Source organism: Schistocerca nitens, chromosome 9 (genome assembly GCF_023898315.1).
Source record: "Schistocerca nitens isolate TAMUIC-IGC-003100 chromosome 9, iqSchNite1.1, whole genome shotgun sequence".
Taxonomy (NCBI): domain Eukaryota; kingdom Metazoa; phylum Arthropoda; class Insecta; order Orthoptera; family Acrididae; genus Schistocerca; species Schistocerca nitens.
Window position 1 is genome coordinate 424,445,601 of NC_064622.1, and position 12,158 is coordinate 424,457,758.

At 44.5% G+C, this 12,158-nt stretch overlaps 1 protein-coding gene and 1 non-coding gene across 2 annotated transcripts in view; both read right to left on the reverse strand.

Moving 5' to 3' along the window:
* LOC126203107 (L-dopachrome tautomerase yellow-f2-like) overlaps positions 1 to 12,158 on the reverse strand; it is a 140,678-nt gene that overhangs the window by 42,594 nt on the left and 85,926 nt on the right. Inside the window, exon 2 of the mRNA XM_049937349.1 lies at positions 8,104 to 8,419. Within this exon, the coding sequence (XP_049793306.1) occupies positions 8,104 to 8,419 (316 nt within the window). The remainder of the gene's footprint in view (positions 1 to 8,103; positions 8,420 to 12,158) is intronic.
* Positions 7,619 to 7,693, reverse strand: Trnal-caa (transfer RNA leucine (anticodon CAA)). The gene has a single exon. It is a non-coding gene; the product is annotated as a tRNA-Leu (tRNA).

The window sequence follows — 12,158 nt, forward strand, 5'->3', positions numbered from 1 at the left end:
CGGACACCCTCAGAAACACTCGTTTTTCATATTAGGTGCCTTGTGCAGCCACATATTGCCCGGTACTCCATATCAGTGACCTCAATAGTCATTAGGCATCGTGAGGGAGCAGACTGGGGAACTCACGGACTTCGAATGTGGTCAGGTTTTTGGGTGTCACTTGTGTTACACGTCTGTACCCGAGATTTCTTCACTCCTAAACATCCCTAGGTCCACTGTTTCCAATGTGGTAGTGAAGTGGAAACGTGAAGGAACACGTACAGCACAAAAGCGTACATGCCGACCTCGCCTGTTGACTGACAGAGACGGGCGACAGTTGAAAAGGGTCGTAATGTGTAATAGACAGACATCTATCCAGACCATCTCACAGAAATTCCAAACTGCATCAGAATCCACTGTAAGTACTATGACAGTTAGGCGGGAGGTGAGAAAACTTGGATTTCATAGTCGAGCGGCTGCTCATAAGCCACACATCACGCCGTTAAATGCCAAACGACGCCTCGCTTAGTGTAAGGAGCGTAAACGTTGGACTATTGAACAATAGAAAAACGTTGTGTGGAGTGAGAAAACACGGTACACAATGTGGCGATCCGATGGCAAGGTGTGGGTATGGCAAATGCCCGGTGAACGTCATCTGCCAGCGTGTGTAGTGCCAACAGTAAAATTCGGAGGCGGTGGTGTTATGGTGTGGTCGTGTTTTTCATGTCGGGGGCTTGCACCTCTTGTTGTTTTGCGTGGCACAATCACAGCACAGGCCTACATTGATGTTCTAAGCACCCTCTTGCTTCCCGCTGTTCAATTCGGGGATGGCAACTGCATGTTTCAACACAATCGAGCACCTGTTCCTAAAAAAATGGCTCTGAGCACTGTGGGACTTAACTTCTAAAGTCATCAGTCCCCTAGAACTTAGAACTACTTAAACCTAACAAACCTAAGAACATCACACACATCCATGCCCGCGGCAGGATTCGAACCTGCGACCGTACCGCACCTGTTCCTAGTGCACGGTCGTTGGCGGAGTGGCTACAAGACAATAACATCCCTGTAACGGACTGGCCTGCACAGAGTCCTGACCTGAATCCTAAAGAACGCCTCTGGTATGTTTTGGAACGCCGACTTCCAGCCAGACCTCACCGACCAACGTCAATACCTCTCCTCAGTGCAGCACTCCATAAAGAATGGGTTGGCATTCCCCAAGAAACCTTCCTGCACCTGATAGAACGTGTGCCTGCAAGAGTAGGGGTGAGGATGGGCCAACACCATATTGAATTCCAGCATTACCGATGGAGGGCGCCACGAACTTGTAAGTCATTTTCAGCCAGGTGTCCTGATGCTTTTGATCACATAGTGTATCATTACAGGTGTTTTTCTTCTAGTTTTGATCTACACTGTCTCCTGTAGGATATGTGACACTTTTTTAACGTCGTGTATGTGCTTACTTCCGAGATGGTTATGGTATGGTAAGCTATTATGAGGAAGTCCAAGTTATAAAAACTTAAAAATAAAAAAAACGAATAGTAAGAATAATAAAATGGGCTGTCAAAAAGAAAACATGCAGGAATTTTTGAGAATTATGATTCTTTCAGTATACAACGTAAGGCTTATATTCGGTCAACAGTTCAAGATATGGGAGTTCAGGATATGGGAATGAGCTTTATAGCAAATGATAATAGGCAGAGGGGTTAAGTAGTACTCTTGTAACAAACGATATTTTGAAGCAAGCGCGCTTTTGTTAAAAAAATGCAGCGAATCACGTTTTTAATGAACGCTATTGAAGAGAAGATATAACCCTCTTTAATTTTTACAATGATAATTTTGGAAAAAGTATCCGAGAAATGTGTTGGAACTGAAAGGGAGTGCGACCAGAGTCTGCTATTGTATTTTAAACGTTGTAAAGTAGCGCTATCATGCCAATTTTCATCATGTTATCAAATCTTTCGATCGTTTCCTTTTCTCACAAAAGCTATTCATTTAAAAATGAGTTCATTGGCACTTTTGATATATTTTTCTAAGCCCGTCATACACTATAAATTAGTATATAGTTCCATTTACAAGAACTGCAGCTGACCGTGTCGTGTCAAATATGGTAAGAGGAAACACTTTATCTCTGGAGCGTTGGCCTATCTTGTTGGACGACGAAGCATAGCATGAGCATGAGAGCTCCACTTGGTGGTATTTCAACCCAAATAGCAGATTTTGGCCGCCTTGTATTTCACCTTAGCCACATTTCTCTGAGCAATTTAGGGAAATCACGGAAAACCGAAATCTAGATGGCTGGATGTGGAATTGAACCTCCGTCCTCCTATATGCGAATCCAATGTGCCACCTCACTCGGTATGGCGCGTATGTCACTGAGGCGATACTGTATGTGATATGCTACGTCACGCGCGTTGCGCAACGGTTATCCGTGCGACACTCGGGTTGCCACGGGAGCGATACCAAACAACAAGACACAGCAGTTTGCGATAGCTTCGTGTGGGGTGCATTGCTACTAGTCTCTTCTTGAACAGTTTCCATGTATGTGGCGTATCTATTCTAGCTATGGCTCTCCTTCCAGCGTAAAAAACAATTTTGTATCCTAGCTACATTTGGTATGCAACATTGTATCGTCTAAATTGCATCAAACGTAAACTGGAGAGTGACTACATTTCTTGCTGCAAGGTTTTCAAAATATGTGCTGTGTCTTACTTAATTTCGAATTATCAACAAATATGAGCTGTAGGAAAAGAGAACCAGTTCATTGTCAAACTCTGGTACCAGAATTAAGATGCCAAAAAATCTAATTTTTTACCGAATAATTCCCTCAAAATGGAAAGATTGCATCGCGGGGAACAAATGTGAATCCCAAAACAGTAGTTTTATTAAGTTTTTACGCGAGAAGTAAACTTTTGCAGAGAAAATAACTACAGAGGCGGTTGTACCGTTGCTTCATCCACATAAAACAATTATTTGGAGCCACATCAGTTGACCTGAAATTTGCATCCCCCTGTATCTTACGATGCAGTTGTGCGGAGCAACTTACACTCCGTTTTGTTCTAGGTGATACGCAGGGAACTGTATTGATGTTGCGTCGCTGTCTTCCCAGTGTGAACCAGTTGCGGTAACTAGGATGTAAATGCTTGGAAAACTACCAATAATTTTCATAAAGTTTATGCAGATGTAGAAATGTGAACTCTTAGTACGATTAAAATAGTAAGGCAATAGGCGTGTTTCTTGCTGAACACCCTGATACGCAATTAATCACATTAGTTCTGACGTTGAGCTTTTTGTATTATAACTTTTTGTGAAGATCGGTTAATTACATTTTTATGTATAGGCACCACGATTGGAATCTATGCACTGACTATCTGACTTGAGACTAGGCACACAAAAAAACATATATAAAAATGGTTCAAATGGCTCTAAGCACTCTGGGACTTAACATCTGAGATCTTCAGCCCCTGGACTTAGAACTACTTGAACCTAACTAACCTAAGGACATCACACACATCCATGCCAGAGGCAGGATTCGAACCTGCGACCGTGACAGCAGTACGGTTCCGAACTGAAGAGCCTAGAACCGCTCGGCCACAGTGGCCGGCAACAACATATCTATCTTAAAAGTTGACTACACTCATGTCGTTTCAACCACGAGTTTTGATTCTAGAAATATTTACATCTGATAATCAAAACTATGGTATGTAGTTTCCTTTCTGTTGATAGTACGTGAATGTCTGTGGTCTACTTTCCTCCAAATAGTGCCTTTTGTTCATATAGGTATTTTGTGCGTAGAAAAAACATGCCACAAAATTAAACTCTCGAGAATTTCAGTTCAAGGATATATTCGACCTATGTCTGACCTCTGTTGTTTCTAATACATTCCAGTTGCAAAATTTTAAACATGGCTGAAGCAGCCACTGTTGAAAATCTTCACGGTAAATGACAGCAGCTAAACAGTTGCAGGATAAAGGTTTACTGAAATCCTCGACCACGGTTTCGGTGCATTTAAATATACCTTCATCAGAAGCAAAAATACGCTAAAATCACATCCTGCAGTGGAGATGCATAAAACAATAGTGCCAAAGGTGTCGTCAGTAGTTAAAACTGAAATATCACCTCCACCTGATGAAGGTATATTTAGATATACCGAAACCATGGGGTCAAGGATTTCAGTAAATCTTTATCCTGCAACTGTTTGGCTGTTACCATTTACCATGAACATTCCAGTTACCTAATTTTCACGGTTTACATGTTCCTCAACTTATCTATTTCTTGTTTCTACTTGTGATTCTGACGTCTTCATTTGCTCAAGGACTCACTTCTCAGCTTCGGCCACTCTCATGGAATCAGTTACCAACAATGATTGTCTTATATTAAGCGCAGAATATATTCCTGGCAACTGTAGAACTTCACACCCCCTAACTGCCCCACATTAAAATGAATTACAGGCATATCCCTTTGAGAGTAGCAGCAACTCGAACTACAGAAAAGTCTGTAAGAAAAACAACGCTCGAAAACCAAATATATACAAGGCAAACATAAGAACATCGCAGAGCGTATCTTCTAATAGTGCTGTTAACTTGGAAAAGAATTATATAGTATAAGTTTCTCGAGTAAGAATCTAATGATAACACAAGTGTGAAAGCAGCTGAAACAAGAGTGTGTAGGACACAGATCGAGAGGTCTTTAAATTCATTTTTAAACAACTTCCTCATGTCCAGTTCAATAATTTTAACCACCATTTTGTTCAAAAAGCTCTAAATATCAATTTAAGATGAAAAATAAAATATCAATTTTTTAAAGTGAACTCACGTCCAAGTTACCAAGGGGGAAGGAGCACAGTGTGATGGACGAAAATATTGCTCATATTTAGGGCTTTTTATCTCCATACTGGAATGTAGGAGACAAATGGGGTTTGCTGCAATGAGTAAAGCATACCTTGAGGTTTTTATTGATATTTTTATTGAAAAATATTAATATATTCACTGTGTAATTAGGAGTTTCCCCTGAAAGGAGGAAGATCGACGGTTGTCGCTATAACTCCGGTTGCGGTTATCTGAAACATGAAATTAACATATCACCCTGATCCTTACAGATGTAATTTTAATTCATCGTTCATCGTAAGGCTTTGCAAGACCATTTTTTGGACTCCTCTGTTTTTGACCGAAAAATATGCTAAAAAAAGTATGAACATAAAAAAATCGACTACGACGAACTGAAGAGAATTCGGTCTGCTTCAACGAAGACCAAAAATCTTTAAAACCGGATGAAAATTGTAGCGTGGGCAACAACAAACATTCCGGAAAATGTGATTTTGAGAAAAACGCGTTTACAGTTTGACCAGGATTTGTCATATAAAAAAGGACAAAGATCGAAACTTTTCGGATATTATTGATTCCTGGTCCATGATAACTATCGCCCCGCCTAGTGGATGGCCGTTTTCTGCTACTTTGACCTGATAAGCCCTTATTTTCGTCCTCAAAGCCCTTTTCGTCGCTGAGCTCATCGTCGCTGGCGTCTCTATCTTCATATACTCGGCGCATTTCACTGCCGATTTTGATCTGAACGGCATTTTCCATGTGAATTAATGTAGTATGGTCCACACTGAATAGACCTTCGGGCATAATTGAAGCAATGTTGACAATTTTGCTTCTGCTAGATGTTATGTTGGAGCGTATGTCCAAATGAGACCACTGAAACTTTCGTTCACATTTTGCGTAAAACTGCTCAATCAATGCTCCAGCAAATCAGGTTTACTCAGATCGGTATAAATAGGGGTAATGGCATCGACAACGACTTGTAGAAATGGCGTTTTGTGTTTATAACTTACCAGTTCACCGTTTACTTTAGCGCGCTGCCAGATGCACGAGGATTGCTCGCAAGCAGGACAGAAGTAATGTTGTCGATTATCATTCGATGAACTTTTGTGAAGTAGTGTGTCATATCCTCAGCAGAGTCGAAATTTTCACGAATAGCTTTTCGATAATACTGTGCGTCTACTAGGGGCCGTGCACGCTCAGCTTCAAACGCTCATAGAATTGTTACTTTTTGAAGTCCGCTCAAAATATTTTGGGGAATACTTCCACAATGTATACAGGGTGGTCCATTGATCGTTACTGGGCCTAATATGTCATGAAATATGCATCAAACGAAAAACTACAAAGAACGAAACTCGTCTAGCTTGAAGGGGGAAACCAGATGGCGCTACGGAAGGCCCGCTAGATTTCGCTGCTATAGGTCAAACGGATGTCAACTGCGTTTGTTTACAATAGGAACCCCCATTTTTTATTACATATTCGTGTAGCACGTAAAGAAATATGACCACTTTTTTCGTTCTTTGTAGTTTTTTCGTTTGATGCTTATTTCGTGAGATATTTGGCCTGGTCACTATCAATGGACCACCCTGTACACATTCGACTTACGTAATAAAATAATTTCTTGATTTTTCGACCGTCACCCTGTCGATCCCCCTTAAATCGCTTCAGCTGTGTTCCTGTGCTCTCTACCAATGCAGGTTGCTTCTGTATCGTATCGCGAGTAGCATCGTGTATCGTGTCACCCTTGACCGTCGCCTCTCCTGGACCCCCCATCTGCAGACAATCCAAGCCAAGGCACGCTCCCGACTCCGTCTCCTCAAGCTCCTTTCTGGCCGCACATGGGGTCTGGACCCCTCCACCATCCTCCACATCTATAAAACCCTTATCCACCCTGTCCTCTGCTACGCTCATCCCGCCTGGATCTCCGCCCCTCCTACCTTTTACAAATCCATTCAAATCCGAGAACGCCATGTGCTCCGCCTCGCCTACCACACGCGGATCCTCTATGACCTTATTCCGTTCCCGCATCTCCTTCTTTTCCTTGAATGGATACGGATCCTCTACACCTCCCGCAAACTTGATCCCCCTCACCCGCTTGTCTCTCCCATCCTCTCCCACCCCGTCCGCTGCCACGCCTGCATTCCCACATCCCACCTACTCTTCATCTCTCCACTCTCCATACCCTCACCCAAGGTGGCTTTCACCAACTCCCCCTCCCTTATGATGCCCTCATACCCTCCATCTATCCCTCCTACCAACTTTGATCCTCCTCTTCTGCACCCTGTGTTTTTCTCCTGAGGTCACCCTCTCTCCTTTCTCTCCCTCCTCCCTTCCTACCTTCTCTCCTCCCCCTCCCTTCTCCACTGCGACTGGCATCTACACACTCCCCTCTCCCTCCTCCCCCCTCCCTCTTCTTTCCCTTTTTGGCAGCTCCCCAGACTCGCACACGAATAGTGAACTTTCGCGCGCCGGAGATCGCCTAGTGTTTGCGTGTGTGTCGTCGTGTTCGTGTTCAAGTGTTCCAGTGTTACTCGTTTGTCCTCCAACGATCGCGCGTGCCATCTGTCCTCACTGTGCGTGTCCACGTGTCTGAACTTTTTTTTTTTGGACTCTGCGCCCGTAAACGGCGCCGTGTGTTTTACTTTTGTATGCCTACATTTGTATATCGACCCTGTCTGTTCTGTGATTGTCTTCTTTTGTCTCATTAGTTTTCTCTGTGGCCGAAGAGTGGCGTAATGTGCCGCTGCTGGCCTTCCTGTACCAGGTGTGAAATTACCAATAAAGAAAAAAAAATGCGAAATTTCCTGGCAGATTAAAACTGTGTGCTGGACCGAGACTCGAACTCGGGACCTTTGCCTTTTGCGGGCAAGTGCTCTACCAACTGAGCTACCCAAGCACGACTCACGCCCCCTCCTCACAGCTTTACTTCTGCCAGTAGCTCGCCTCCTTCCTTCCAAACTTTACAGAAGCTGTGAGGACGGGGCGTGAGTTGTGCTTGGGTAGCTCAGTTGCTAGAGCATTTGCCCGCGAAAGGCAAAGGTCCCGAGTTCGAGTCTCGGTCCGGCACACAGTTTTAATCTGCCAGGAAATTTCATATCAGCGCACACTCCGCTGCAGAGTGAACATCTCATTCTAAAAAAAAAAAAAAAAAAAAAAAAAAAGCGTATCGTATTGCCTGAGTGAGAACCGCACCGAAGAGTTTTCGAAAGGCATAAGAAAGTATAACCGTGCAATAACGTGTTTCAGTTAAGACATCGACAGCAATGAAACCCGCTAGGTGGGTGGGGGAAGCGGAGGCGCCACTCACTGTGTACGGTGACGTATCCCAGCGTGGCGGGCACGCCGGCCTTCCGGCGCGGCACGGTCAGGAAGAGGCGGTCGCGCCACACCTCGAGGCCGTGCGGCAGGTTGGTGTGCGGCGTGTAGCCGGCCCGCAAGGCGTCGGCGGCGGCCGGCTGCTCGGGCCACGCCCAGCTGACCGCCTGCCACGAGAACGCCTTGCGCACGCCCCTGGTGGAAGACGCCCGCGCCTGCGGCGTCACCGTCGCCAGCAGCACCGCCGCCGACGTCAGCAGCGTCGCCGCCGTCGTCAGCAGCGCCGACGTCGTCATGGCGCTCCGCGTCTGCGCCCAAACGTCCACGTCAGTACCTTTGTTAAAAGTCCTGGGAAGACACTAGATCTTAGGAAGCTGCTATGGATGCGAGGAAAGCTACATTGCAAATACGAACTTTTTCGGATTTTCTGTCAAGTTGATAGACTATGTTTTACTTTCATATTTGTTTAATTCTTCACAAACAGCTAGAGTTGTAGGACTACTACAGGCTACCATAAGTAAGTGTAGTTTCCAGTAGTTTTCGTGATAGCTTTGGTCAGTTAAGGCCCTACCAGCATTACCTATACATTGTTGCATACCTATCGGACGTTATCTCATAATGACTGCTTTATTTACCTCATAATACCTCGTGGGCAAACAAAAACCTAACGAAGCCAAACTTAGCGTAACGAGAGCGACACGTAGAGCTATGCTCTACCAAAACTACGGTTCGGTAGTGTTGGTAAATTACATAAATGACGTACTGAATGACAGAATTACTGGTAATATTGGTAAAATTTGTTGTGTGCGACGTCGTAGTAAATAGAGGTGGGCTACAGAGTGATGTCGCAACCGTCACCGTACAAAAACTTGCGAGGAAATAGAATCCCGTAACGTTTGAATACTCCATTAGTAGTGTAGCGCTTGACACAGTCACATCGATTAAATATTTGGGCGTAACATTGCAGAGCGATATGAAGTGGGACAAGCATGTAATGGCAGTTGTGGGGAAGGCGGATAGTCGTCTTCCGTTCATTGGTAGAATTTTGGGAAATGGTTCAAATGGCTCTGAGCACTTAACTTATTAGGTCATCAGTCCCCTAGAACTTAGAACTACTTAAACCTAACTAACCTAAGGACATCACACACAGCCATGCCCGAGGCAGGATTCGAACCTGTGACCATAGCGGTCACGCAGTTCCAGACTGTAGCGCCTAGAACTCCACGGCCACTCCGGCCGGTGAATTTTGGGAAGATGTGGTTCATCTGTAAAGGAGACCGCTAATAAAACACTAATACGACCTATTCTTGAGTACTGCTCGAGCGTTTGGGATCCCTATCAGGTCGGATTGACGGAGGACATAGAAGCAATTCAGAGGCGAGCTGCTAGATTTGTTATTGGTAGGTTTGATTACCACGCTTGTGTTACGTAAATGCTTCAGGAACTCGGGTGGGAGTCTCTGGAGGAAAGGAGGCGTTATTTTCGTGAATCGCTACTGAGGTAATTTAGAGAACCAGCATTTGAGGCTGACTGCAGTACATTTTACTGCCGCCAACTTATATTTCGCGGAAAGACCACAAAGATAAGATAAGAGAGATTAGGGCTTGTACAGAGCCATATAGCTAGTCATTTTTCCCTCGTTCTGTTTGGGAGTGGAACAGGGAGAGAAGATGCTAGTTGTGGTACGAGGTACCCTCCGCCACGGACCGTATGGTGGATTGCGGAGTATGTATGTAGATGTAGGTAACGGGCGAGTTGTGGCGCCCTGGAAATATTATATTTTCGGAATTGGGGCGGCCGCACAGGACGCTCGTCAAAGCCGGGTCCCGGCAGAAAATACGTGGTGGCAAACGTCAGTCGGACGAGGGGTAGCCCCAGCGCATGGTCCAGCCCCGTGGCTGGGAATTCCGCTGTGACGAGGACGGTGCTTTGTGTCGAGGAAGGAGACACGCCTGGAGTGCCAAAGGTGGCGGACTTTGCGAAGCCTTAATGGCAGACATTTCACAGTTCGTATAGAAATTAATAGTAGCCAGATGAATCATGATACCTCAAAAAGAAACGCATACATTACTATTATTTGCACGACGATTCTGATGGTGTAATCACATTTTCAGTATCTTTAGTAGTTTAATGTTCAGTATCTGACGGTAAATTATACAAGTAACACCCAACAACGAATTTCCAAAATATAAACGCTTCATCAGATTTTGTCGATCGCCGTGTCTTTAGAAAGTCGTCAGTGTAAACCTAAATTGTTATGAATTACAGGCATGTGACTCGAATAGTACATGCGTTATTGGACGTCAAATTGGCCGATTACTATCGATCGCGTCAGGCCATAAGTACTCCACAGTTACACGATAAGACGGTACCAGCATGCTTAGAAATATATTGATTCATCTATGTCTTTGTTAATATCCGCTATATGCTATTCATGCAGAAATTGGTCAATTATTTACTGTTTTAGAAAGGACAGAGACATTAGGCTCCTCACCTACCTTTTCCTTCTTTACTTTTGATCTATGTTAATTTAATTGTTTGTGTATTTAATAAGGTGTGTTAGAGCGTGTTTATATTCCAGCCGTAGGAATATTTATTTAATTTCAAATATTTAAATGTAATTCCAGTATTTCGTATATGTTTCATTATGTACCTGTGCGTTGGAATGAAGACATATCGCGAGCGCTCTAGCCAATCACAGCGCTCGTGAATGGGGAGACTGGATGGAAGTAAGTTTCCGGAGAGGACACGGAGTAGTTCCGGCTGTGCGACAGTTCTGGGCAGTACGGCAGGACACGGGAAGTGCCAGGACGGTACCGCGCGAGGGACGCATGGTCGGCGGAAAGACTTCGACAATGGAGCTGTTTGCGCGTGGTCGGGGAATATAAAAATATTTCGGCGTGCCGACCTGTGCTCTTGTGTGATTTCCGAGGCTTCTGCAGTGAAGACATAGTGTGCGTTTAGAAGTGAATGTCTCGTGAGCTATGTTGTTGTTCGTAACTAATTACGTGCAGTAGGAGTCTATTGTTTCCCTGTTATCCAACTTATATTTTATTTAATTGCTGGACCATCGACACCAATAAGTGTTTTGCAGAAATATACCGCATTCTCAAAAGCACTTCTGCTATCGTACTTATCATTTAAAGTCATTAAGGTAGCACCTGCAGATTTTATTTTATTGCAATCTTTCATTTATAAATTTCTATATTAATTCGCAATTGCCGAGTGATAAGAACCTTCGACCATTCCATCCATGTGAGTATTCATATTGTATACTGTAAAGTCAACAGTATTTGGCCTGTAATGCGACAACTACGTATCCCAGCCCCTAGACAACGAAACCAGCCAAAACTTTTAATATTGCAACGTTGAGTCGGAGCGTGAGTAGTCTATTTGGAAAGCCCGCGAGCTGGCCAGGAGCATAAATGGTTAGTGAGCAAGTTAACACAACAAAGTGAAGGTTTACTTAATTTGTATTTCTCCAACTGTGTGAAGCCTCATTACATATAACGCAATGAGTATTAAACTCCAGCTCATACAATAGCTACTAGGATCAGGCTCGCTGTACTAAGCACAAATGATGGTGTCGTAGCGACGATGCTCCAAGTGCGGGTGGGCTGAGCCGCTGCCACCGGTGATCCTACACCGTGAGGGCAGAGAGCGCTCTTAGTCCGGAGCTGTTGAAGGTGTGGCCCAGCGGACGCGCGCCATTGGGTCCACCAGACCCTGCGCAACCACTATCGGCATCGACAGAAACTTGCTATTCTGTTGCCAACTGTGATACTCCAGTAGGGCGGTATCGATATACACTGCTGGCCACCGTAAACGCAACACCAAGAAAGACGAGAGGTAGCACAACAAAATTTATTTTGTAGATAACATGTTGACCAACTATCAAATGATTACGTTTACAGACGTCCGTGACATGTGGTTCCTGCCAGAATCAGTAGCCAGAGTAGCCGCCATTGTTGGAGATCACCGCTGCCACACGTCTCGGCATTGAGTAAAAAAGAGACGTTGGATGTGTTCCTGGGGTACAGCAGCCCA